This window comes from Cebus imitator, unplaced genomic scaffold (genome assembly GCF_001604975.1).
Source record: "Cebus imitator isolate Cc_AM_T3 unplaced genomic scaffold, Cebus_imitator-1.0 Scaffold199, whole genome shotgun sequence".
In the NCBI taxonomy this organism is placed as follows: domain Eukaryota; kingdom Metazoa; phylum Chordata; class Mammalia; order Primates; family Cebidae; genus Cebus; species Cebus imitator.
This window is the reverse complement of record NW_016107514.1, coordinates 4,147,032-4,174,180: the sequence shown is the minus strand read 5'-3', so window position 1 is coordinate 4,174,180 and position 27,149 is coordinate 4,147,032. Positions and strand designations below refer to the sequence as shown.

General features: G+C 37.8%; 1 protein-coding gene across 5 annotated transcripts in view; it reads left to right on the top strand.

Annotated features, from left to right (window-relative positions):
- FRRS1 (ferric chelate reductase 1) overlaps positions 1-27,149 on the top strand; it is an 84,394-nt gene that overhangs the window by 41,750 nt on the left and 15,495 nt on the right. For all 5 annotated transcript variants that reach the window (XM_017547590.2, XM_017547588.2, XM_037745397.1 and 2 more), the window contains 8 exons: positions 1,960-2,064; positions 2,193-2,388; positions 3,834-3,970; positions 8,442-8,536; positions 10,052-10,199; positions 12,849-13,031; positions 20,344-20,442; positions 21,418-21,565. In XM_017547590.2, coding sequence (XP_017403079.1) covers positions 2,193-2,388; positions 3,834-3,970; positions 8,442-8,536; positions 10,052-10,199; positions 12,849-13,031; positions 20,344-20,442; positions 21,418-21,565 — 1,006 coding nt within the window. In that variant the 5' untranslated portion in view covers positions 1,960-2,064. The remainder of the gene's footprint in view (positions 1-1,959; positions 2,065-2,192; positions 2,389-3,833; positions 3,971-8,441; positions 8,537-10,051; positions 10,200-12,848; positions 13,032-20,343; positions 20,443-21,417; positions 21,566-27,149) is intronic.

The following is a 27,149-nucleotide window of genomic DNA, read 5'->3' as shown; positions in this document are numbered from 1 at the left end:
AGTAGAGACGGGGTTTCACCATGTTGACCAGGATGGTCTCGATCTCTTGACCTCGTGATCCACCCGCCTCGGCCTCCCAAAGTGCTGGGATTACAGGCTTGAGCCACCGCGCCCGGCCTATTTCAAATAATTCTTCTGTTCCTTTCTCTCTTCTCCTTCTGGAATTCCTGTCCCATGTATGTTGTATCTTCTGTAGTTTCACAGTTCTTGGATGTTCTGTTGTTGTTGTTTCAGTCCTTTTTTTCTTCAGTTTGGTATTTTTCTATTGAGATATCTTTAAGCTAAGAGATTCTTATCTCAGATATGTCCAGTCTACCCATAAGCCCATACTTCCCTTCTTTTAAAGTGTTTTTGATCTCCAGCATTTCTTTTTGCTTCTGAGAGTTTCCATCTCTGTGCATCTGTTCTTGCATGCCATCTACTTTATCCATTAGAGCATTTCACATCTTAATCATAATTGCTTTAAATTCCTGGTCTGGTCTGATAATTCCAACATCTCCATCATATCTGAGTCTGGTTCTGAAGCTTGCTGTGTTTCTTCAAATTGTGTTTTCTGCCTTTCAGTATGCCCTGTAATTTGATCTTAATAACTGGATGTGATGCACGAAGTAAAAGGAACTGCTATAAATAGGCCTTTAATAATGTGGTGGTAAGGAGTGGGCGGAGGACTGAGCTTATGCCCCTGGAGTGTGGACTTCACAACTGCTTCAAAGTTCTTCTCCGACTTCGGTGAAACAGGATGGCTAATATGGGCCAGAGTTGGGTATTTCCCCTCTTCCAGGTCACATAGGCTCTGATAAAACCCCAACAGGTTAGGCTGCAGTTACATAGTTGCTCCTGATTGGCATAGCTAAAAAACAATAATTTTTTCTAGTGATTCTAAGGCTGCTATTATTTTTGCCTATGACCAGATACATGATATAGAAATAAATAATAAATAATTATTATTTATTTTTCTATAAATAAAAAATCCTTTTCTATAAATAACAAACTGCCTCTTGGGCTTTTCCCATCTGCAACCTGTCCATGGGGTTAACATTATTTACTGCCATGTAGCATGGCACTGCTCGTCTGCCTCCAGCCTTGCTGAGTCCTGTGATTTGCAGGTTTTGAATATATGCATCAAGCAAAATGGTTGATCTGGGCTACAAGAGGGTGGGACTGAGGTAAATTAGCTGGTTTTCTATTATCCAGAAGGTAAGAGGGAGATCAGAAGAGGGGGAGGGAAGAAGTGTGTGTGGGCTGACAATTGTGTTTCTTAATTCAGAAGTATCTGTGCTACAGATAGTAGAAATATTCTCTCTTCCAATTGGTTCTCTGTTATCCTCGGTTTTCAGCATTGCAAATTAAATTATCCACCTGGTCATCAAAATCAGTTTAATAGGAAGTTGGGAAAAGTCTTATCGTAGATTTATTCAGGTGATGATATTTTAATCCAGAAGAAACATTTCTTATTTGTTCTTTCAGCTTTCTAGGATGATGTGAAGTAAAACCTTTTGCTTTTATTGACTAGTTTATTATTTCCAATTGATAATAATGAAAGCTATTATTTATTATCTTCCTTGTCAGATTTTGAGCTATATTTTCATTTTTATTTAAAAAACATTGGGCCGGCCATGGTGGCTCATGCCTGTAATCCCAGAACTCTGGGAGGCAAAGGTGGGCAGATCACCTAAGGTTAGGAGTTCGAGACCAGCCTGACCAACATGGTGAAACTCCATCTCTGCTAAAACACAAAAATTAGCTGGGTGTGGCAGTGCATGTCTGCATTCCCAGCTACTGGGGAGGCTGAGGCAGGAGATTCACTTGAACCCGGGAGGCAGAGGTTGCACAGAGTTGAGATCACGCCACTGCGTTCCAGCTAGGGCAAGAGAGCGAGATCTCTGTCTCAGCAACACAACAACAACAACGACAACAAAACAACATTGAAAAGAGGGTCTTTGCTTCCTTATTTTTCAGGTAAGGAAGTGGAGGATTAGATGATTTGCCCAAAGTCTCGCCATAATTCGTAGAGCTGAGATTGAAATCCAGGTGAAACTTCACATATCACATTCTTTTTATCAGGTATGTTGAGAATATAGTTTGCTGAACACAGAAAGCAAGTAGTTATCCAGAATTACAGTCCTGTGATGTAAAATCTTTTATTTTTACTTTAATTTTATATGACAATAATGTTTAATCTTCCTTTTAAGATGGCAGTTTCTGGATTTACTCTTGGTACCTGCATACTTCTGTTGCACATTAGTTATGTGGCTAATTATCCCAATGGAAAAGTAACACAGTCATGCCATGGAATGATTCCTGAACATGGTCATAGTCCACAGGCTGTTCCTGTTCATGACATTTCAGTGAGTCAGATGACATTCAGGCCAGGGGATCGGATTGAAGGTACTGTGCTGGGATTAACTGTTTACATTTTGGATTTCACTCTTTTACTGTTCATTGCATCTTTATTATTATTTGATTTAGACTATTTCATTTAAATCTTTTTTCTTTTTTAAGATACTATCATACTTCTTATTTTTGGTTACAGGTGGTTATATTACTTAAGTAGTCTGTGTATTACCTACCCATCCAGAACAGGTTTAAATAAGTTTTTGTCATTATCTACTTTTTTTTTATTTTTTTTATTTTTTATTAATTGTGCTATCACTTCGAGAGAAGAGAAAATAAAGTTTATTTTATCTTGTTTAAAATGTAATAAACTCTTGTCCTTTTTGACATCATATAATTTTAAGAATAATTCTCTAATTTCTCTGGTAAAATATGGGCTGCTTATTAAAGAAAAATACATAATAGCATTTTGCAAACTATTTTTTTGCAACTCTAGAAATGCAAAATGTTAATAGGTATTCTGTTACATAAAGAATATACGGAAAAATAAGTGTGGAATATTCTGTATGGTGTACAGTATACATTAGAGTTCACACTGTACAGTAGGATATTAAATACCCTACGAGATTTGCAGTAAAGAAACAAGTATTGGCCGGGCGCGGTGGCTCAAGCCTGTAATCCCAGCACTTTGGGAGGCCGAGGCGGGTGGATCACGAGGTCAAGAGATCGAGACCATCCTGGTCAACACGGTGAAACCCCGTCTCTACTAAAAATACAAAAAATTAGCTGGGCATGGTGGCGCGTGCCTGTAATCCCAGCTACTCAGGAGGCTGAGGCAGGAGAATTGCCTGAACCCAGGAGGCGGAGGTTGTGGTGAGCCGAGATCGCGCCATTGCACTCCAGCCTGGGTAACAAGAGCGAAACTCCGTCCCCCCCCAAAAAAAAAAAAAAAGAAACAAGTATTTACTTTCATCTAGTGATTTTTTTTTCAATTCAATAAGAATTTATTGAGTGTCACTGTGAGCCAGACACTATGTTAAATACTGGAATTCGAAAGAAAACACCTCATGTTTTTTTCCTCCAATGGACTCGAGTAAACATTTAAAAAAAACTTTTAGTTTCAGGGACACATGTGCAGGTTTGTTTATAGGTAAATTCCATGTCACAAGGGTTTGGTGTACAGATTATTTCATCACTCAGGTGATAAGCATAGTACCCAATAGGGATCATCTAGCATTTTCCAAACTGACTTAGCCTTATGGACTGCCCCTTGACCGTCACCTGTTTTTCTTTTCTCTTTGTGAAATGGCTGTTAATATCTCACAGAATGAATATCTTATGGAACACAGTTTAGAACTTCTTTGCCTATAGGATGACTCTTTTCTCTCCAGGAGTAGTTATGCATATGTACACATCATTCTAACTAATGTATGACCTCTAAACTTTTTCTTTTTTTTGATATTACTAAGCTTTTTAACCGATCCTTTTGTTTTTCTCAGTTACTTTGTCAGGGCAACCATTTAAAGGCTTTCTCCTAGAAGCGCGTAATGCTGAGGATTTGAATGGCCCTCCTGTTGGCTCCTTCACATTGATTGACAGTGAAGTGTCACAGCTTTTGACCTGTGAAGATATACAGGTTTGTGTTTAGAGTTGACCTTTGAACCATATAGAGTTTACAGGTGCCGACCTCATTCCTGGGGAAGTTGAAAATCTATGTATAACTTTTGACTCCCCCAGAACTTAACTACAAATAGCCTGTTGTTGGCCAGAAGCCTTACCGATAACAAATAGTTGATTAATACATATTCTGTATTTATATGTTATATACTGTATTCTTACAATAAAGTAGGCTAGGCAACAGAAAAATCTTATTCAGAAAATAAGAAAAAATATATTTACTATTCATGATATGAAAGTGGATCATCATAAAGATCTTTATTCTTGTTGTCTTCACATTGAATATGCTAGGGAGGAGAAGGAAGAGGAGGGGTTGGTCTTGCTGTCTTGTGGGTGGCAGAGATGGAAGAAGTGGAGGGGGAGGCAGGAGAGGCGCCACACTGGTGTAACTTCATGGAAGTACATTGTGATTTCTATCTGACTTTCTTGTTTTTTCATTTCCTTAAAAATGTTTCTATATGGTGGCAATCCTTCCCCGCTTTGCTTTAGTTTCAGTGCTATATCATAGGAGGTCCATGTCATAGAAGAAGGCACAAGCAGTGTTGAAGAATTGGAGCCCATTTGCCAGGTTGTCTAATGTCAGTTTGTTTTCTGGGGCTGCGTCTTCTACCCAGTCCTCATTGTCACCTGGCACTGGTTTGGAACACTCATCAAGTTGTCTACTGTTAATTCTCCTATTGTGGTGTCTATTAGCTCTTGAATTGCTCGAAGATTCATATCTTGGAACCCTTCATCACCTACCATTTTTGCCATATCCACAGTGTCTTTTATGATTCCTTGATTGGCTCTGTAAATCTTTTAAAGTCATGCACAACATCTAGATACAGTGTTTCTCTAGCAGGAATTTATTGTTTTGGGATTGATTGCTCTCTAGGCTTTTTTTTTTTTTAAATAACAACAATAGGGTCTTCAATGGTGTAATCCTTCCAGATTTTCATGGTGTTCTATCAGAGTTCTCTTCCATAGTGTTGACAATCCTTTCCATCGAGTACTGTGTGTGAAGAGCCTTAAATGTTCTTAAGACCTCCTGAGCTAGAGACTGAGTTAGAGACACTGTATATGGAGGCAAGGAGGTGACTTCAGTGGCTTTGGTGTTGAGCTCATGGAGCTCTCGGTAGCAGGGGCATTGTCTAATATTGTATTAGGCTCTTCCTGTATTGCTCTAAAGAAGTGCCTAAGACTAGGTAGTTTAATAAGGAAAGAGGTTTAATTGGCTCACTGTTCTGCATGCTATACAAGCATGGCACTGGCATCTGCTCAGCTTCTGGGGAGGCCTTAGGGAGGCCTCATGGCCTTTTACTCATAGCAAAAGCTAAAGCAGGAGCAGGCACTTCACATGGTGAAAGCAAGAGCAAGAGAGAGGGTTGGGGGAGGAGAGGTGCCACATTTTATGACAACCATATCTTACAAGAACTTGCTCACCATCTCGAGGAACAACACCAAGGCATGAGAATTCTGCTCTTCTGACCCAAACACCTCCCACCAGTTCCCACCTCCAGAACTGGGGATTGCAATTTAACATGAGAGTTGGGTGGGGACAAATATCCAAACTATATCAAATATCAATAGCACATTTATTTATTTATTTATTTGAGACAGAGTCTTGCCCTGTCATCCAGGATGGAGTGCAGTAGTGCAATCGCGGCTCACTGTAACCTTTGCCTCCTGGATTCAAGTGATTCTCTTGCCTCAGCCTCCTGAGTAGTGGGGATTACAGGCACCTGCCACCAGGCATGGCTAATTTTTGTATTTTTAATAAAGACTAGGTTTCATCATGTTGGCCAGCCTGGTCTCGAACTCCTGACTTCAAGTGATCCACCCGCCTCAGCCTCCCAAAATGCTGAGATTACAGGTGTGACCCACCGTGCCCTGCCAAAATAACTTTTTAAATCTTTTACTGGCAAGGTGCTTCTTGGCTTCAGAGGCAGAGCGTCCATGAAGCCAGTCCAGACAAAAGTTCCTCATTATCCAGGCCTTTTTGCTGTTACAACCAAAAGACTGGCAGCTGATGTTTATCTTTTCCCTTCAAGGTGTGGGGATTAGCAGCTGTGTAGGTAAGAGCAGCCCTGATCATAAACTGACTGCATTTGTGCAAAATAGTTAGAGATAGCCTGTTCCTTCTTGCCTTAAATCCTGGTGCTTGCTTCTCTTCTTTACTAATAAATGCCCTTTGTGGTATTTATTTCCAAAATTGGGCACTTTTTTCTGCATTAACCTGTTCAGGCAGATATACTTTCTCCTCAATGATTTTCTTATTGGTGCCTGGGAACTTGGCCTGTTGCCTCTTGGTCGGTAGAAGCTGCTTCTCTTGTTATCCTGACATTTCAAAAGCCAAACTTTTTTCTAAAATTATCAAGCTATCCTTTGCTGGCATAAAGTTCTCCAGCTTTAGACCCTTCACCTTCCTTTTGCTTTAAGCTGTCATTTAATGACTTTGCTTTTTCTTGAATCATATTAGTCTATAAGTATGCCTTTCTCATAGCAATTCTTACACCTACATAAAAGATGCATTTCCAATACGAGATGAAAAGATCTTTCACAGAAAGTGCAAGGCTTTTGCATCTGTTGGCATAGCTGCAGTGACATCTTCATGAATTTTCTTTTCTTTTTGTTACAGTGGTTCTAAAACTGTATTCATTTGTCTTGAAATGGCGGGCGACTGCAGCAGCAGTCCATAATCTACAGTACATGTCAAGCAATTCATCTTTTTCTTATAATGTCATGAGTTTTCTCTGCTTCTTGGGAACACTTCCAGCATCACTAATGGCACTTTGTATGGATCCCATGGTGTTATTTAAGGTTTACAGTAGTGGACAAAACACAGTAAAAGCTGGGTGCCGTGGTTCGTACCTCTTTTCTCAGCATTTTGGGAGGCTGAGGCTGGTGGATTGCTTCAGCTCAGGAATTTGAGACCAGCCTGGGAAACATGGCAAACTCCAGCCTCTACAAAAAAATACAAAAATTAGCTGGGTGTGGTGGCATGTGCTTGTAGTCCCAACTACAGTTACTTTATGCAGTTATGATTTAATACTGCATTTTTACATTTGTTTGTATGTCTCTGGACTGTGAATGGCACCATGTACGGTCTGTTTGTGTATGTATGTTTTGATAAATTTTAACTTTTTGTAATAGGTTTGTGTATATTTTACAGTAGTAAATGATAAAATAGACTAATACCTACATATTTTGTGCATTTAAGACATACCTAACTTTTTAATTTTTTCAATATTTCTAGCCTATGCAGTTTGTCTGTGTTTTTTTCAAATTGTTGGAAATCTCCAAACATTTTTTTATTATATATTTGAAAATAAATCTGCATATAAGTGGACCTATGCAGTTTAAACCTGTGCTGTTCAAGGGTCAACTGTAGCTTGAAATTGTTCTCTGTCAGTTTTTTTTGCGCTCTTCACTATAAGGTAGTGGTTGCAAGATAAATGATGACATTAACCATGTATTGTAAACATCTAAATTGATTCACAATGATCAGACTTTTCCCTTAATTTTACTACTTGCAATTTTTATACATCAGCACCCTATAAAAGGTAGTTTGAAGAATTTATAGCTTGTGATATTTTATATTAATATTGACTCTGACTTTATTAATTTTTGAAGGGTTTTAATATTGAAGACAGAGATCTAGAGTATGATAGGAGTCTAACTTTTTTCATTTATTTATTCATTTATTTGTTATACCAAAATGGTCCTGAATGGGAGGGATAGGTGATGGACAAGAGTGACTCTTGTTTCTTGAAAAACTTCTTACTTTACACGTAAGCACATCTTATGAATACATAAGTAGAACAGTGTGATAACTTTGGTTAGAAGCATACACAGTAAGTGGGAAGCATCGCAGAGGGAGCCACACATGGGCTGGAAGGAACTGGGAGAGAGCCTCTTGGAGGAGATGATCTTCAAGTGAGGCCTCAGAATGAGTAGGAGTTGCCAGGTGCATGAAAGTGGGAAAGAAGAGTGTTCAAGAGAAAGAAATTACTAAAATATCATGTTACTGCATGAATCTTCTGCATTCTATTCTGCATTCTATTTGTATCTATCAATGGAAGAGATATAAATTTATAATGTACATGTACATGTATAATTATACATTTACATTACATATATATTATAATGTACATGTATGATGTACATGAAACAATGAGCAGGCTCTATCTAGTATTAATTTACCCAGTGTTCACACCTCTCTTCAGTTCTTCGATTTCTGTTGACTCTCATTTATTCGCAGATCCAGCTGCTAATATGATGTCAACCAATCAACATTTCATTTATTGAGTACCTGAGTCCTTCTAAATAAAATAGTCTTCACCAGAATGCTAATGTCATGCAGTGATAAATTACTTTGCAAAATGATAGAAGTTCTAGTCATGCTGAGTTATTGAGTGACTGAATGGTAGTTCTTTTCCCTTTTATTTCAGGGATCAGCTGTGAGTCACACAAGTAAATCTAAAAAAACAGAAATTAAAGTCTACTGGAATGCTCCAAGCAGTGCCCCAAATCACACACAGTTTCTGTGAGTATAAGAGTTTATAATTCTAGGCCAGGCATGGTAGCTTATTGCCTGTAATCCCAGCACTTCGAGAGGCCAAAGCGAGTGGATCACTTGAGCCCAGGATTTTGATACTGCCTGGGCAACATGGTGAAACCCATCTCTAAAAAAAAAAGAAGAGTTTACAACTCTGTAACTACTAATATAACTGAAATTATAATTAGTCTGTATCATTTTATGTACTTATTAAACCTTCACCCATGTAGAAGAGCTTTGGTATAATAATACCACCTTCCTGATATAGGAGTTTGTGTTTTACCAGTGTATACCTAGTACCTAGCACAGAACCCGGCACCTCATAGACACTTAATAGACATTTGTTGAGTGAATATAGTCTTGCATGCCTTAAACTAATAAGAGCTATCAATTAATACTTGAGTTTTATGTTATAGAATACCACTTTTAGGCTTGCTCCTGTAATTAGCATGAGAATACAAATGAAAGTTCTGAAATTTGGATGTTTTTTTGCGCTGTTACAACTTGCAGATTAGACTCAAAAGAGACTGCATGGCTCTTAGAATTATGAAACTCAGTAGAATTAAAACAGTACTTCTTCCTTATCCTACATACAAAAGGAAATGGCATGTTATAACACCATGTAATGATTCCCGAGTAGTGGTGTAGACATATATTTTAAGGGAAGGATTGTTATCCTGACATGTCTCTTTTCTTTTTTTTTTTTTTTTTTAGACGGTGTTTTTCTTTTTTTACCCAGGCTGGAGTGCAATGGCACGATCTCGGCTCACCGCAACCTCGGCCTCCTGGGTTCAGGCAATCCTCCTGCCTCAGCCTCCTGAGTAGCTGGGATTACAGGCACACGCCACCATGCCCAGCTGAATTTTTGTATTTTTAGTAGAGACGGGGTTTCACCATGTTGACCAGAATGGTCTCGATCTCTTGACCTTGTGATCCACCCGCCTCGGCCTCCCAAAGTGCTGGGATTACAGGCTTGAGCCACCGCGCCCGGCTCTTTTCTTCACTTTGTGCGTAGGTCCCCAACACACAGTAACACAACTCTGCACCAGTATGTTAGGTGGAATGTGAAAAAGGGGTGTGATCCCAGTGAAAGCCGATAGTTACTTGCACAGCCTGTATTATAGCTGCTTGCTGTAGTTGCCTGCTACACAGGCCGTTTGGAAGAATTTGAATACTGTGCTCGGAAATGACCAGTAGTATGTTCTTCATATGCCAGGAAGTAGAAATCTGTGCCGTTTTGTCCCTGGGCCTGACATCATGGCTGCTGTGAATATGCACCCAAAACAGACAAGAAAAGAGCGACAGAGGGAGAGAAAGCGATAAAAGTTCATCAAGTGGTGGGGTGGAAGAGTGGTTGGAAATTTGCCTCAGGCAAAATTAATGGTGCTGTTAGGTACTAAGTCATGTGTTTCTAGTTTATTCACTCTCTTTTTTTTTTAACGTTTTCATCTGATCACAATAGGCCACAATTAGGGTTCTAATCTCACTGGTGTTGCATTTCAGAGCCACAGTTGTTGCGAAGTACAAAATCTACTGGGTGAAGATTCCTGGTCCTATAATTTCACAACCAAATGCATTTCCTTTTACGACACCTAAAGCTACAATAGGACCTTTGCCAACGTTAGATCCAGTTTCCCACTTAACCAAACCAGTAAGTAACAATTTTATTTTCTCTATAGAGATGGGATTTCACTATGTTTCCCAGGCTGGTAACTCCTGACCTCAAGCGATCCTCTTGCCTTGGCGTCAGAAAGTGCTGGGATTACAGGTGTTAGCCACTGTGCCCAGCTTAAGTAACGTTTTTATAGCTTCATTAAATGTGCTAAACATACAAAAAATTAGCTGGGCATGGTGGCACGTGCCTGTAGTCCTGGCTACTCGGGAGGCTGAGGCAGGAGAATTGCCTGAACCCAGGAGGCAGAGGTTGCGGTGAGCCGAGATTGCGCCATTGCACTCCAGCCTGGGTAACAAGAGCGAAACTCCGTCTCAAAAAAAAAAAAAAATGTGATGTAAAATAATATGTAGCCAAGTATAATGCCCATATATTATAAAATACAGAAGAGAAGGTAAGCAAAGTAAGACATTACATAGGAGTAAAGTGCTGTACTTAGTTTTCTCTCTGTGAGCAAAGGGGTAAATTTGTGATTGGAAATTGTGGTTCTGTGTACTTTGTGTGGCAAAGTGCATAGAGAAGTAGCTGTGCTGGGTAGTGGTAGCAAGTTTTTGGGCCCTCTGTAGAAATCTGAAGGAAGTCTTTATTGCAACATTATGATTTATAGGTTAGAAGGAAGGGAATGCAAGACCCTGCATGTTCAAGGTGTGGTTATGATATTCACATGTACTCTCTACTTGTAGTGTATATGTTTTCATTTGAAAATAAATCCGATGAAGTAATAGTTTCTTTCTTTCTTTCTTTAAAACACAGCCAGATATCAAATGAAGAGCTTAAGTTAAATTTAGACAAGATTTGGAGGAGATTCTTGAAGTAGTGATAAAACTCTTAGATCTCATTTCATTCAGGTCAAAGAGTACTAGGAAATTGTATATGCTGAACAACAGAAAATCTCTTGTAAATTTGTCAATTAGAATTTTATTTAGGCCCTCTGATTCAAAAGATTTATCATTGACAAGACATATCTTGGAAAGTGTTATACATATTAGAAACATTAGGAAGATGGGTTTTACTGCAGGAAATTCTGAGAAATTAGACTTCTTAATTCAGAAGTGTATACAATAAAAAAGTGTTGAGGCAGGTTGTTTAGTTGAAAGAACAAATGTGGGCCTAAATACTGACTTGCCTAATTTTCATTCTCAGTTTCCTTGCCTATAGAATGAGATATCATAATATTTAGCTCTGAGTATCACTGTAAGAATTAAACAAAATAATGAATGTAAGTTTTCTAACTGTACCTTGCATTTAATAAATGCTTCATAAACATTAGTTCCTTTTCGTTGCCCTTTTGTACCTCTTTGTTCACATAGGGAAGACAAAGTAATGAGCTTTGCTCCTTATTTTGTTTTCCTTCAACATTTTATAGCATATGGGCACTATATTTGATTACATTATTATGATTGTTGCACTTTTGTTTGACCATACAATTACATCTGTGATTTGTACTGCTCAGTTTAGTTTTAATGCTTATTTAATCAAAAGCTGCTTTAGGGAAATAAACAATCAGTTTGGACCTGAGCTTCCCACTAGGAATCTGCTGACAATATTGTTGTCTTCCCATATATTCAATAAAAGGCTCTTGTTGGAGCTTTTATTGTGTCTTTGTGCCATGTTTATAATCTCTAATTATAGGGAAGTTCATTCAGAGTCAAAGGATTATAGCATTTTTAGAGCTCGAAGATACATCAGGGTCTATTTCTTACAGTTTTCCTGTTATGTAGTTGAAGGTGAAAGAATCCGGAGAGAACAAGTCCTTTAGCAAACATGATGTAGGGAAGGGGAGAACAGAGACTAAAGTCCAAGTTCCTTGGTTCCCAGTGGCTTGTTCTCCTCACCCTCGTATGAAATGTCTTTACATTTCCATCAACTCTGGTTACATAATGTTTAGCGCTCTTCTGAATTTACTGTCACAGATCATTCGAACAAAGTCTGCTCATTTATCAAATTACAGAGCTGATTTTTTTTTTCTAAGACTCTTCACCTTATACTCTTTATCAAGAAGCTCTGGATGAAGTCATCCCATTGTTGCTTATTTCTCCCCCTACTAAATCACTACTGTTATTTGGATTGCTGGTAAATTGGGGCGACCATTTGTTTCTTATATCATTTTAGTATCAAATTTGAATCTGAATTCTAGAAGCAGAATCCACAATCTAAATATAATCACTTGCTAAGAATTTGTTTGTTTGCTTGTTAAAACTTCGTCTCTGAGAACTAGAGGATACCCTTTAGGCAGGAATGTCAGTGTCATTTAAGTCTCAGGGACTGAAATATTCCCTCAGAAATTTCTCAAAACTTATCAGAAACTTTGCTCCAAAACATACTTAATGTGAAATGTTTTATGTATTATAGGAGCTTGAATACTCTGGCATAATTAGAGTCTAATAAGTGTAAGTTTTCCAAATTTTAATTAAAATTAATTAAGTTTAAAAGTTCATAACCTAACTACTGCTCCGATCATTTTAATTTGAGATGTGTCTTTTGTTTCCTTATTTGAATGCTTATTATGGAAAGGTATTCTCATTAATCTGGGAACTACCCATACTTGAAGGTAGTTATTCTTCTGTCATTGCCAATGAACTGCTTGTTTAATAATTAAGATTTTTTTTTCCTCTGTCATTTTTCTAGTTCAGTGCCTCAGATTGTGGGAACAAGAAGTTCTGCATTAGGAGTCCTTTGAACTGTGACCCAGAGAAGGAGGTTGCCTGTGTCTTCTTGTCCTTCACAAGAGATGACCAATCAGTAATGGTTGAAATGAGTGGTCCCAATAAAGGCTACTTGTCCTTCGCATTGTCTCATGACCAATGGATGGTTGGTAACTCTCACTTACATAAGTGGTAACAAAGGAGGATCACTGGAGTGAGCTGTAATCAACAGCAGATTAGCTGTTTGTTCCAGGGACAAATGATCATACGTAACAGTGGAATAAGAAAGGAGAAACTAACTTAGGAGATTCTAAGTTAAACGGCTTTGAGTACTTTATAATTTTAACAGTTGGCCAATTACTTTTAAGAACAGGCTGTCCTAAGGAAAATTAGGAAAATCGTTTTATTTCCAGTGTATTTGCCATTTTATGTCTGTCTATCTCTGTGATAAAGCAGGAAATATGGTTAAGAAAAGTTGTTCTGCATAAAATGTTCTGTTTTTCATAACCAGAGTTGTTTATTCAAGTGGCCAGAACTAAAGCATGCGTTCCTGCTCTTGGTGTCCTATTTTAGTGGTCATCAGTGCATTTCCTAAACAGGACTTAAACTTGTATATCTAGGCAACGTGTATTACAGTAGGGTCCTTCGTCAAATCTGCAGAAGACAGCATTTATTTTGAGCTGATTCTCACTCTCCCTGGGTAGTGCTGAAATGGATTAAATGATTCTGTAGGTGGCAGCCTTGTGCTGTGGTGTGGAAGATCAGAGGATTGTATAAGCACCTCGGTTTCCTAGGGAGCAGGAAGAGTATTGTGGCCAGGATGTGTATAAATCCTTTCCAAGCAGAGTGGGCATTGGGTGATAAGGATGGCCAGAGATGGAGAAAGCCCCTTATTAGCACAGGCAAGGAGTCTTGTCTTGAGAGTTTTCTTCTTATCAGGATTTAAACTTAACACCACTTCTTTAGGGAATCATAGTTTAGAAAGAGACAGAACTCTGACATGGCTGTGATAGAAGAACTAACACTTTCCCTGAAGTTGCACTTGATCATATGGGTCCTGGAGCAGTGGTTGCAAGTATTGTAGGATGCTGGATGTAACTAACTTTCTTTAGTGGGAAACCATTTCAGTATGTGTATATGACCAACATATTTCACTAGACACCTCTAGAATGCACTTGCTATCCTCTTTCATTAAACAAAATATATACCTTAAGTCTATGAGATACAAAAGATATCATGTACTTAAAAAAATATCATATAAGAAATTGTGAATCTTTCCCCCTCAAAGTTGCTTGTATAGGAAATTTTATACTTGCTCAGCTGATGCGGTGATTGTTCAAAACATTTAACCCACTTCTTTTTGTGATTACCATCAGACTTGTAGCATGTTTTTTTTGGATATTCTCAGTGAACTAAGTTTAGTGTATGAGGTGAATGAGGTTGAGTCAAAAATAAAATGTGACTCTAAAGCAATAATGATAGGTAGCGGTAGTGCTGCTGTCACGTGAATGTGATTAAACTGGCTAGGAAGGAAATTCTGAAAATGAGTCCAAAAAGGATTAACTTGTTGAATGAATGTGTAGTTTCATTAAGGTTAATCTCTGAGTTATAGCACTCATTTAGATATATGCTGTAGTCACTTAAAAAAAAATAGACCCAACTTGTTCCAGTTACTTTATAGCCAAAATTCATGCTGTAGTGTATAGATACATTTCCTTTTACTGGTTACATAAAACCTGTAAGCAAGAGGCAAAGACTATTACTGCATTCACTGTGGTAATGAGTAGCCCACAGGTAGGCCAGTTATTCTGTTTTAATTGTAGGCATTGATGGCACAAAAGCATTTATCTCTAATTCAAGATATATTTATCTTACTTAGAAATCTTATCTGTTTCCAGTATAGTACTCATCAAAAATGTTTACAAAAAAGACTTAATTATGCAGGTGCAGTTGATTTACAGAGCAATACTGTTTAATGATTAAAGTAATCTGTACACCTGTTTGTCTAACTTGGAGGAAATGAATCAGCCTCAAAAATATATTATTAAAGTGGTAATTTCTATTTTTGGTTGTTACTTTTAAAACCTTACGGTATTTTTGTGACCTGCTGTTTCTTTGGAGTGTATAATGTAAATTTAAATACTGAAGGTATCTGATGTCACAAATACTGATTCAATAACCTAAATTATACCCCTTTACCAGTTTGGCTTGTGAACTAATGTTAGCAATTATTTTGGTATATTAGACCTCATCACTAAAATCAAAATGTGTAATTTACCCTATTTCTGATAATAGTGACTTGCTAATATCTGAATTTTAACTGAATTTCCAAGTACAATAAGTGCTCAATGCCATCAATAGGTTCTTGGATCCTTTGACTTTAAGTGAGGCTACATACAGCAGTTCCTTGAATGATGTCATTTCCTTCAATATCGTTTTGTTATGACATTGATGAAGAAAAAAATATTGACCATGTTGTATGTTGTTTTGCTTGAAGTCACTGTTTCCAAGAATTTGCCTACGACTTTAAGTGAAGATGTATTGTACATACCTCTTTCCTATTTGAGATATTTTGTGAAATAATGTAAAGTCTGTCAAGTATGCACATCATTAGCTTCTTTCCTTCTTCATCTTACTCCATACTTCATCTCTCCATGCCCCACTTCTAACTCCCTTGGACTCCAGACTGTGGTTTCCAGCTGCAGGCTGGTCTCGTCTAGATGTATGTTCCTGAACAGCACAAAGCAACATCTAAAAGACTGAACTTTTTATTGTGCTTCATAATGTCTCCCTGTGTTCCCCATTCTTGGTGATTAGCAATATCAGAAAAGCAGCTACCATTATTGATGGCTTGTTTCTTGTTGGGTACTGTCCTAGGCAATTTATAAACACCTCATTTACTGCTGCTGGCATCTTCTTTGGTATTCAGAGAAATGTTGGTTGTGACTTGGATTCCTTCCTTTCATCCATCTCTCAGGTCCTTCTTCCTGCCATTTCCAACTTTTTGTTTTGAAAGGTTTTCAACCTCCATAAAAGTTAAAAAGATAGTAAAATGAACACCCATAAGCCCCTCACCTAAATTTGCCACTTTATCTTTTTATTTCTGTCTAGCTCGGTTGTTTTTTGTGGTGTATGTAAATACATATTTCTTCTTAAACTATTTGAAAGTAAATTACAGATAATCATGACATTTCATTTCTAAGGTTTTCAACATGTGTCTCCTAAGAACAAGGACATTCTCCTACAATTACTACAATATCTTTATCACAAGAAAATTTAATAACACTATAATAATTTTATGTAACATACAATCTGTATTCCAATTTTCCCAGTTATCCCAATAAACTCCTTTATAACTATTTTTTAAAAGTGTTTCTTATCTAGGATCCAATCAGTTATTACTCAGGACATTTAGTTGTTATATCTCTTGGATCTCCTTTACTTTAGAACAGTTACTCTACCCATTTTCTTTTCTTTTTTTAAATTAAATTCAGGCCAGTTATTTTGTAGAACATTCTGCAATTTATAATAGATTTGTGTTAAGATTTTTTTTGCACAAATGCTACATAAGGATATTGTTTCCACATCAGTGCACTATTTCAAAAGTTTCTTAATGTCTAACTCTTCTATTATTGATGATAGTATGTTTGATCACTGGTGTCTGTCAGATTTCTGTATTGTGAAGGTCTATTTTCTTTTTGTAATGAGTAATACATGGGGTGATACTTTGAATCCGTATGAATATTCTGTTCCCCAATAGCCTGTAACTAGGTTTTTTCATTTATTGATGTTTGTCCTATAAATCAATTGTTACATTTGTGGTTGCAAAATTGGTGATCTTCTAACTTACTTATTAGCTGGCATTCTTATGAAAATAGGAGTTTTCTTTTCTTTGCACTTGCCCTTCCCTTTTGTAGTAACACTGTGGACTAATGGGTTTCTATGTCCATTGTATTGTAGTTTATTACCACCATTCATTCTTTTAGAGGGTCATATTGACCCAAATGTGGTCACTGGGAACCCTTTCAAGCTTCCGTGTGCTTTTGATGTGTCTTCGCTACTTTTGAGCGTGTCTTTATTTCTAGCGTAACAAGATATTCTCCATTCATACTTTCATGCATTTCATCATTTCTCAAAGGAGCTTTAATTCCTTTTAGTAGGAATAGTATCTAGAAATCAAGATTTGGGTGCTAATATGTTCACTGCTACTGATCTCCCAAGTACTTTTGAGTTTATCTTTGACATACCTCTTTCATTCTTTTTATTGCGTTATCATTATCTCTGACTTGGCTTATAGCTTTACTGTCTGCTTCCTGGACTGCTTCCATGATTTCCTCTTTCATTTCATCCTTCACACAGCCATTCCATTGGAATTTTCTCCCCAAGCCACATTTAAGATTGTCTTGGCTGGGCGCAGTGGCTCATGCCTATAATCCCAGTACTTTGGGAGGCTGTGGTGGAAGGATTGCTTGACGTTAGGAATTTAAGATGAGCCTGGGCAACTTGATGAGACCCTTATCTCCACAAAAAATTAGCTGGGTGTGGTGGCATGCACCTGTGGTCCTGGATACTTGGCAAGCTGAGGTGGGAGGATCTCTTTGTCCCAGGAGGTCAAGGTTGCAGGAAGAGTATTTGCACCGCTGCATTCCAGCCTGGGTGACAGAACAAGACCCTGTCTCAAAAAAAAAAAAAAAAAGAAAAAAAAATTGTCTTAAAAATATCCCTCCAAGCCTTTGGCAAAACTTTAGTAATTATAGAAAAACTGTTCTTTTCTTAAAGCATGGTGCACACTACCTTGGGAATACTTCTGGAATTTTCAGCCTTAGAGATCTCTTTTAATCCTTCATATATTTTAGCTAACAAACTACCTGTTTCTTAAAATTTTCGTATTTCTATATTATTGGTCCTAGAAGTTCTTCAACTTGGAAAAGCTTTCCTTTAATCTCATCTTTGCCTTGTCCTCCTATAAATATGTTTTATCTTCTCAGGTCTGCTTAATTACTGTCTTTTCTGATAAGCCATTTTCAATTATCTGGCCATATTTAATTTGTCTTTTCATGTCACTTTACCTATCTGTCTTCTTCATTAAAACACAGCTTTTGGTTGTAAGAACCATATTCTTACAATAACATCATCTTATTACTTCTCCCACAGTGTCCAACAAATGTTTTCTTATAGGATGCACTCTAAATGCCCCACTTGAGAGGGGTGGACTGGGGAGAGGGCTTCCGTACAGCCCAGGGATTTGATGTAAGCTCTTATATGGTGAATTTTTATGCTTTTAAACTTGAGGTTTCCAGAACTGCCTGGAGCCTGAGGTTGCGGTAGCACCTTCACTTACTCTTCATTTGGAATAATGAGAACTGAGAGTTACCTGCTCTCTATGCCCATAATCTTCTCTAATATTTGGGAGGTCTACTTGTTTGATTTTATTTGCCTTCTTATCCTCACTTTGCCTCAAATCAACCATTATTTGTATTGATTTTTTTTATACTACAAAAGAATTTCTGTGTCCATTCATGATAGATAGTCTAGAAAACATGCAATATTTAAATCAGGGTTCAGGCCCAGCATGGTGGCTCACACTTGTAACCTTAGCACTTTGGGTGGCTGAGGCAGGAGGATTGCTTAAGCCCAACATTTAGACACCAGCCTGGGTAACAGGGCGAGAATCCATCTCCAAAATAAAAAATAAATTGGGGTTTAGAAAACTTTTTCTATAAGGATGTTTTGGAGTTTGTGGGTGACAGGGTCTCTGTTGCAGCTACTACACTCTGGTGTAGTGTAAAAGCAGCCATAGGTGATATGTACATGCATAAATGTGGCTGTGTTCCAATGAAACGTGGACATTGAATTTCAGTTTGATATGTTTTCATTTGTCATGAAATATTCTTCTTTTCACCATTTAAGTATGTAGAAGTCATTCCTAGCCTATGAGCTATATAGATGCAAGCTTTAGGTTGAATTTGATCTGTAGGCCATAGTTTTTTGACTCCTGGTTTAAGGCATGATTGCTCCAAATTTATCTTGAATTTGGCTAATCCTGATTTTACTGTAATATGTGTAACAGTAAATAATTGCTTTGCTAAGAGTACATTCTTGAGAGTTTTCAAAAGTAGAACATTTAAAAATAAAGTTGAATCTGAAAGTATAGAAAGATGTTATAATTTAATATTGGAATTTATAGCAAGATTTGTTATAACTGGATAGTCTTGGACCTTGTTTAAGGAATTGGGTTACTAAAGCACATATTACAGCATTTCTTAGATAGTTTATGGAGAAACCAAGTGAAAGACCAAGCCATGGACAATAACTTAAAATCAAGATTATTCCTCTGTACCATTGTTTAAATGTACTTTGAAGTTACAATCTGCTTCTTTTTTGGTATTCTTTTTCATTCTTTTGTCCCCTATTAATTGACAGTCTGCTTTTCGATATCACTTTATTTTATTGTATTTTATTTCTATTTTTGGGAGACAAGGTCTCCGTCAGTTGCCCAGGCTGGTGTGCAGTGGCATGATCATGGCACACTGCAAACTTGACCTCCTGGGCTCAAGTGATTCTCCTGCCTTAGCCTTCTTAGTAGCTGGGACCACAGGCATGCACCACCATGCTTGGCTGATTTTTAAACATTTTTTTCTAGGATGAGGTGTCATCATATTGCCCAGGCTGATCTCAAACTCCTGGCTTCAAGCATTCCTCCTTCTTTGGCCTCTCAAAGTGCCGGAATTATAGGTGTGAGCCACTATGCCTGGCTTGATGATCATTTTAAAGAATAAGATCTAAGTTTCAGAGTTAAGGAATCTTGGAAACTAAAGTTTAGATAAGAGGTAGACTGACTAATTCCTTCTTGAGTGCAGATATTTTTGCCTCAGTTATATAACATTAAATCTGTTGAATATGTACACTATGTAGCAATATTTCTTTATAGTGTCTCCCATCTTAGAAGTTACCAAAAAAAAAAAAATAACCAATACAATGCAGTATATTCGCTCATTAAAATGTGTAGTACATTGATATTTATTAATAAATAAATATATGGAATATTGTTCATGGTAAGTTAATTGAAAAAAGTAACAGAACTCTGTATTTTCCTTTTTGGAAGGAACAAATAGGTATAATACAAATAAATTTGGGTATAATATGCATGAAATAGGTTTGGGTGAATATATATGAAAATATTAAAGTGGTATTCGATTAGTAACGGGTTTATGAGCATATAAACATGTTATATATCTATCTTAATCTATTATTTTACACTGAAATTTTGGGGCTTTTGTATTATAACAAAATTATTTTTAACTCACAAATTAGATAGCCAGTTCTCTAGAATTCATAGCGTAATTCATTCACAATTCAGTAAATTATGTTTTAAAAACATCAAATAATATTTGATTTCCTGAAATACTTTTTTTAAAAAAGAAAACAAAATGCTGAAATTCCTTCTAACTTTGTTCTCATTTGCAATTGTTTTTCAGGGTGATGATGATGCTTATCTGTGTATTCGTGAAGATCAGACTGTGTACATCCAGCCTTCCCATTTAACAGGGCGAAGTCACCCTGTAATGGACTCCAGGGTAGGTGTGAAAATTCTTGGAACCTCCACCTGGAGACCCGCTTTCCGGCTGTGTGGCTATCACTGGGGTGGCTGTGCTGCGAGTTTGCCTCTAACCCCCGAAGTTATAGCCTAGCCTGAGCAGGGGCCTGCCAGTAGGGCTCCTCTCATAATGGTCTCTGAGAAACTTTTCTACACTTCGGAAGTTTGTCTTGTAGGGACAGATGAATTCTTGCTTGTGTCACTTACATCCTTTTTGTTGTAGCTTACAAAAAAGTACTTTGTGGCTTATTAAGATGGTCAGGGCATCAGCTGCTTTTCAAACGCTTAAAGACAGGTTTTTAAGAAGAGAATGACGTTAGTGACAAAATTTCTTGACTAGTAAGAAAGAGGAGCACATTCAGCAAAGACCAGAGATGCCTTGGACAGTTGTCTTAAGTGTCCTTTGTTGGCATGTGTGTCAAAGGTGGACAATTTCTGGTAGAGAAATATCTTTTTTGCGGGACAGCTGACAGGCAAATGAGCTCTGAAGGAGCAGTAGCTATCACTTAATGACATAACTGTGCACAACTTTCCCATGGGGCTGAATCCCACGGCTAGCTTGGAACTTCTCCCCAGTTGCATGTTGCATTTTGGCCACTAGGGTAGTACTTGTTTTATTTATTTATTTTTTTCAATATTTTTGATTGTATACTAGTGGCCAGATGGAATTAGTACATCTGCTAAAATTTCCTACCTAGGTAGAGGAATCGTGGGGTTCTGGCTCAAAGTAAAAATATTATTATCATTATTTGCCAAATGGCCTAAAGACAAATAAACTGGGAGAAAATGTTTCTTGTTCTCTTCAAAGAGGAAGTGGAAAAACAATGACACTGCAGACAAAGCATGCACATATGATCTTAGAGAAAGGAAACTGAACAGGGCAGGATTTTGATCATATCTTATTTTTAGCAAATCTTTGGAAAGTGCTGAGAAGACCCATTGTGTGTGTTTGTAGGATAGCCTTGAGGATATGGCTTGGAGGTTGGCGGATGGTGTTATGCAGTGTTCTTTCAGAAGAAACATTACCCTTCCTGGAGTCAAGAATAGATTTGATCTAAACACAAGCTATTACATATTTCTAGCAGATGGTGCAGCTGATGATGGTAAGTATATTGTTAAGCTGTCTTTTCAAGTATTTTTTTTTTTTTTCTATTTTCTTCCCTTTCTTTTCCCCATTTTTGGAAAATCTACTGTAATTGCCCATTTTGTAGGCACACACTCTCCTATAAATGTTAAATTTTGCCAGAAACTGAATAAAGGTAGAAAAATTTTGCTGGAAACTAGGCAGAGATAGAGTGTCCATTGTGTTATAAAGCAACATTACTCATGATCAGAATGGCTTCTGACTAGTAGAATGGATATGACCAGAAGAACTATAAATACCTTGTAAGAAGCCATATCTTCAGGCTTCCCTGAGTCTAGTGATAGTAGATTAACTTTGCAGGGGACCTAGAAACGGTGCCTTTGGGGTTGCTGCAAGACTTACTGGCTTCTCTGGGAAAACTTGCCCAATATGAATCTCATCTCCTTAGACTTGTGCTTTCTTTAGGGAGCTGGGGAGGGGAAAAAGAGAATGAGCAGCTGAGTAGGCCACTGTAAGACCTCCTGTGGAGGGGGGAAATGCCTCACACTGCCCTGCTGGTGTGGTGTATTTCCTGTCTCCCATCTTTCTACGTGACTCTGATGCTAAGTACAGCTTAACACAGTTTTATGAGTCTGAATCTTTAGTTTATTCTCAAGAAGACTACCCTGGTGGATATTGCAACACATATTAATAGGAATAATTCGATTTTGTTTGAGGTCTTGGCTAATGGTTTTTGAGGAACTACAGGAAACACCAATGTAGTTTTTAGTAACTCATCTCTTAGGAGATAACGCTGCTCCAAAACTTTGAGAATATCGCCCACTTTGAAAATGGTGAGAAGGTAGATGTCTAGAATGGAGAGACAGGGATGAAGTAAAGGAAAGGAAGAGCAGAAAATGTGATACAGGCAAATTGTGAAAAGCTTACAATTCTACCATGTGTTTTAGATTTTCTACTCTTGGTAAAGCAGACTCCCAAAAAGTTTTGAAGCAGGATAAAATATCTGCTCAATGTTAAAATTTAGGAACATTTAAATTAATTAATTAACCTGTTTATTTTTATTAATTTATTTTTTTAACTGAAGGAAGAATGCCAAAGGAACACTTTTAGATTTAGATATAGGTGATACATGTAGTTATCTTAGTCATGTACTCTTGTTTGCACCAGCAACAGCAAATATGGCTTGAAAGTAATTTCTTAACATGGCTTGATAATAATGAGTAAAAATTTCATAATATGAGTAATAATTTCTTAATGTGGCTTGACAATAATGAGTAAAAATAACTCAGTGCTTACTGAGTGCCAGTCAGTGGCTAAGCATTTTGGATACAGTCTTCATTTTTATTGTCATAAAATACAAGCTAGAGATGTGCTATTATTATCTCTTTTATCTAAGAGGAAATTGGGACTTAGAAAGGTGAAGTAATTTGCCCAGACAGGTAAATAGTACAGTTGGAATTTGGCCTTCAGAGCCTATTCAGTATTCAGCACTTTAGAACATGGGAAATGAACTGGGTGCAGTGGCTCACGCCTATATTCCTGGCACTTTGAAAGGTCAAGGCAGGTGGATTGTTTGAATCCAGGAGTTCCAGACCAGCCTGGGCAACATGACAAAACTTAGTCTCTATTCAAAAAAAAGGAAAAGAAAAAGAAAAAGAAATCAGCTGGGGGTGGTGATGTGCACCTGTGGTCCCAGCTACTCAGAAGGCTGAGATGGAAGGAATGCCTGAGCCGAGGAGGTTGAGGCTGCATTCTAGTCTTGGCAACTGAGGGAGACCCTGTCTCAAAAAGAAAAAGAACATGGGAAATCCAGGGAATTAATTTTAATGAGGAAAAGGTCGAGTATTTGTGTTTTCAAGCAGCTACCACTAAAGTGCTGGTCATTGTGGTGGTATTACAATTTCAGCTATCACTTGTTGCATATTACATGTATCTCATTTACTTCTCACAGAGGCTTTGTATGTAGGTGTTTTGGGGCTTTTTTTAAGAGATAAGGAAACTGGGACCTAGTAGGGCCAAGCAACTTGTCCAAAATCAAACAAGTAGCAGAGTCAGGAATTAAACCTAGGTCACTTCCAATTACGAAAGTTATATCCTTTCTATAACATCAGACTGCTTCTTTTGGTGTCTGTGTTAGTCCGTTCTCACGCCACCATAAAGAACTACCTGAGACTGGGTAATTTATGAAGAAAATAGATTTAATTGATTCACAGTTCCACAGGCTGTACGGGAAGCATGGCTGGGGAGGCCTCAGGAAACTTACAATCATGGCAGAAGGCAAAGGGGAAGCAGGCGCGTCTTACATGGCAGCAGGAGAGAGAGAGAGAGAAGGTGGAAGTGCCACATACTTTTAAACGATGAGATCTCCTGAGAACTCATTCACTATCATGAGTAAAAAAGGGGGAAGTGTGCCCCCGTGGTTCAGTCCCCTCCCACCAGGCCCTTCCTCCAACACATGGAGAGTACAATTCAAAGTGAGACTTGGGTGGGGCACAGAGCCAAACCATATCAGTGCCCAACATGTTATAGATGCTTCATAAATGATTATTGATTCAAATGGATTTCTTAAATTGCTAGGGGATTTAACAGTTTATACATTTTAAAATTTTATACTTAAAATTATACTTTAGAGCCGGACACAGTGGCACATGCCTGTAGTCCCAGCTACTTGGGAGGCTGAGGCTGGAGGATCCCTTGAGTCCAGGAGTTCTGGGCTGTAGTGCGCTATGCTGATTGAGTGTCTGCACTAAGTTTGGCAACAATATGGTGACCTCCCAGGAACGGGGGACCACCAGGTTGCCTAAGGAGGGGTGAACCAGCCCAGGTCGGAAATAGAGCAGGTCAAAACTCCCGTGCTGATCAGTAGTGGGATTGCGCCTGTGAATAGCCACTGCACTCCAGCCTGGGCAACATAGTGAGACCCAGTCTCTAAAACAAACAAAAAAATTATACTTTAGAGAAAAACTATTTCATTTAAATGGAAGAATTCTGTTGTATAATAAATTTTATGTGTGTGAGTATACAGCAGGTGAAATGTTTCTTCATAGGTTAACAATGTAGAAGTCAGAACATGTTTTCTTTTAAATGGTAGTTCTAACACTCCCTCAGAAACACCTAGATAATGGATGATCCATGTGAAAATAGAGAATTGTTCCCCCTCTGTTTCTGGGTGATGTCGCTTTGCTGATGGCATGGGAGGGAAAATCTCTGTCTTGGCTCCTTGGTGGTGTTTCTCCAAGTGTGGGGCTTAATGTGCTTCAGAACCACCTGGAGTGACTGTTAGCAATGCAGATTCCTGAACTCCATCTCAGACCCACTGAGTCTCTTTTGTTGGTGCATGGAATCTGCATTTTAGTAGGCATCCCAGGTGGTTTTATGTGTGCCGTAGTTTGATAGCTTACTGCTCCAGGATGGGGTTTTTCCAAGTAAGGTATGCACATTGCAAGGCCGTCCAGGGGATACAGGGAACAATACTAGAACTTTGTTTAGATTTACTTTTATGTCATTAAAATTTTAAATATTTTAACATATTTTATAGTGTACATCAGGGATCCCCAACCCATGGGCCATGGACTGGTACTGGTCTGTGGCCTGTTAAGAACAGGGCTGCCTAGCAAGAGGTGAGTGGTGGGCGAATGAGCATTACTGCATAAGCTCCGCCGCCTGACAGACCAGCGGTGGCATTAGATTCTCATAGGCATGTGAACCCTATTGTGAACTGCGCATGTGAGGGATCTACGTTGTGTGCTGCTTATGAGAATCTGATGCATGATGATCTGAGGTGGGACAGTTTCATCCCAAAATCATCCCTCCCCATCTTCCATGGAAAAAGTGTCTTCCATGGAACTTGTCCCTGGTGCCAAAAAGGTTGGGGACTGCTGGTGTACATAAGATATTAATATATATTAATATATTAATATATATTAGATGTAATATATATTAATACAATATATATTAGGTGTAATAGATATCAGATATTAATGCAATATACAATTAATGCAATAAACATGAATCTGTTTATTAACAAAAATATACATATATTAGGGGCACATGTTAATTTTTTTTTTTATAATGGTACAGTGCAAAGCACAAGAAACAAAACACTCCAATAAGCAAACCTGGAGATTGCTACTCCTGGGAATTAATTTTACAATCTTTTTGTACTGGGGAACAAAGGTCAGTTACACATAAATCATTGCCTCTTCTATTACTTAGCTTTATGTATGTGGACCATTTATAAATTGAATTCTGCTTAAAAGCAGTAAGACTTTGTAAGATTTAAGCCAATTTTCAAAGCAATCATATAATCTCTGTAACCCATATAAATGTAAAATGTATCCAGTTTCGGTAACGTCTCCTAACAATGTATCCATTTAAAGCCTTTTTCTAACTGCTATTTTCCCCATATTGCTGCTGTTCTCCTGTCTTGGGATAAGCAGTCATGTGAAGTACTGAGTGTTTAAACTGAAAGGTAGAAATCACTTGGGTAATTAAGTAATTCACAATTAGGAAATCTACCAATTTTAATAATTAATGAAGTAGAGACATGGCAATCACATGACCTGTTATTTAAAGAATTTAGAAATACTGTAGGTCAGCTATTCCTGCCGGTTCTTGCACGAAGCATGAACTCCCTTTGAGCAAGACTGCAAAATTATAATGGAGCCACACAATGGAACTCTGAAATCATAATGGACTTCTGCTTTCATGAAGGCTAAGTTCATGCTTAGTTCATGACTCTACAGTGATTCAGAGTTTAGACACATTTTCTTCCAACTTGTCTCTCGGGCTTGTTGAGCTTGCAGCTGCTTTCTCATCACTACCACTCAATGAATGCAGGATTTTAGCTTCCCTAGTGCCTTTCTTGTCATTTTTGATAGTTTTCTTGATCATTTTCTTTTTGACGCTTTTGTAGCTCCTGACAGTTATTGTCTTTTTTCTTCTTGAGATTCTCTTCTCTAGCATTCATTACATAAAACCCTTCTTTCTCATTTTCTGGTTTATAACAAGCCATAGTAAAATAGTATTCACTGAATGAGAAACCAGATGTCCTAACACCACTTTTTGAATAGTCCACGTTTTCTGACTGCTTTAAAAGCCTCTTTATCATACACTAAAAGTCTATCAGTAAATTGAATTATTTCTAGTTTATCTGTCTTCTATTGATATATTTGTCTATTTCTACATTAGTTAGAATTACTATTGCTTTATAATAGGGTTGTGAGTTTTGATAGAACATGATTCCCCTTTTGACCTTTTTTAAGAATTTTTGCTTATTCATGTGTATCTGTTCTTTTAGATAAACTTTAGACATAATTTGTCAAATTCTTCTATTTTTGAGACAGAGTCTTACTCTGTTGCCCAGGCTAGAGTGCAGTGGTGCAATCACAGCTCACTGAAGCTCGACCTCCCATGCTCAAGTGATCCTCCCACCTCTGCCTCCCAACTAGCTGGGACTAAAGCCATGTGCCACCATTCTCAGCTAATGTTTTGCATTTTTTTGTAGAGAAGGGGTCTCGCCATTTGCCCAGGTTGTTCTCCAACTCCCTGGCTCAAGCTGATTTGTCAAATTCTATTAAAAACCCTGTTGAGGTTGTGATTGA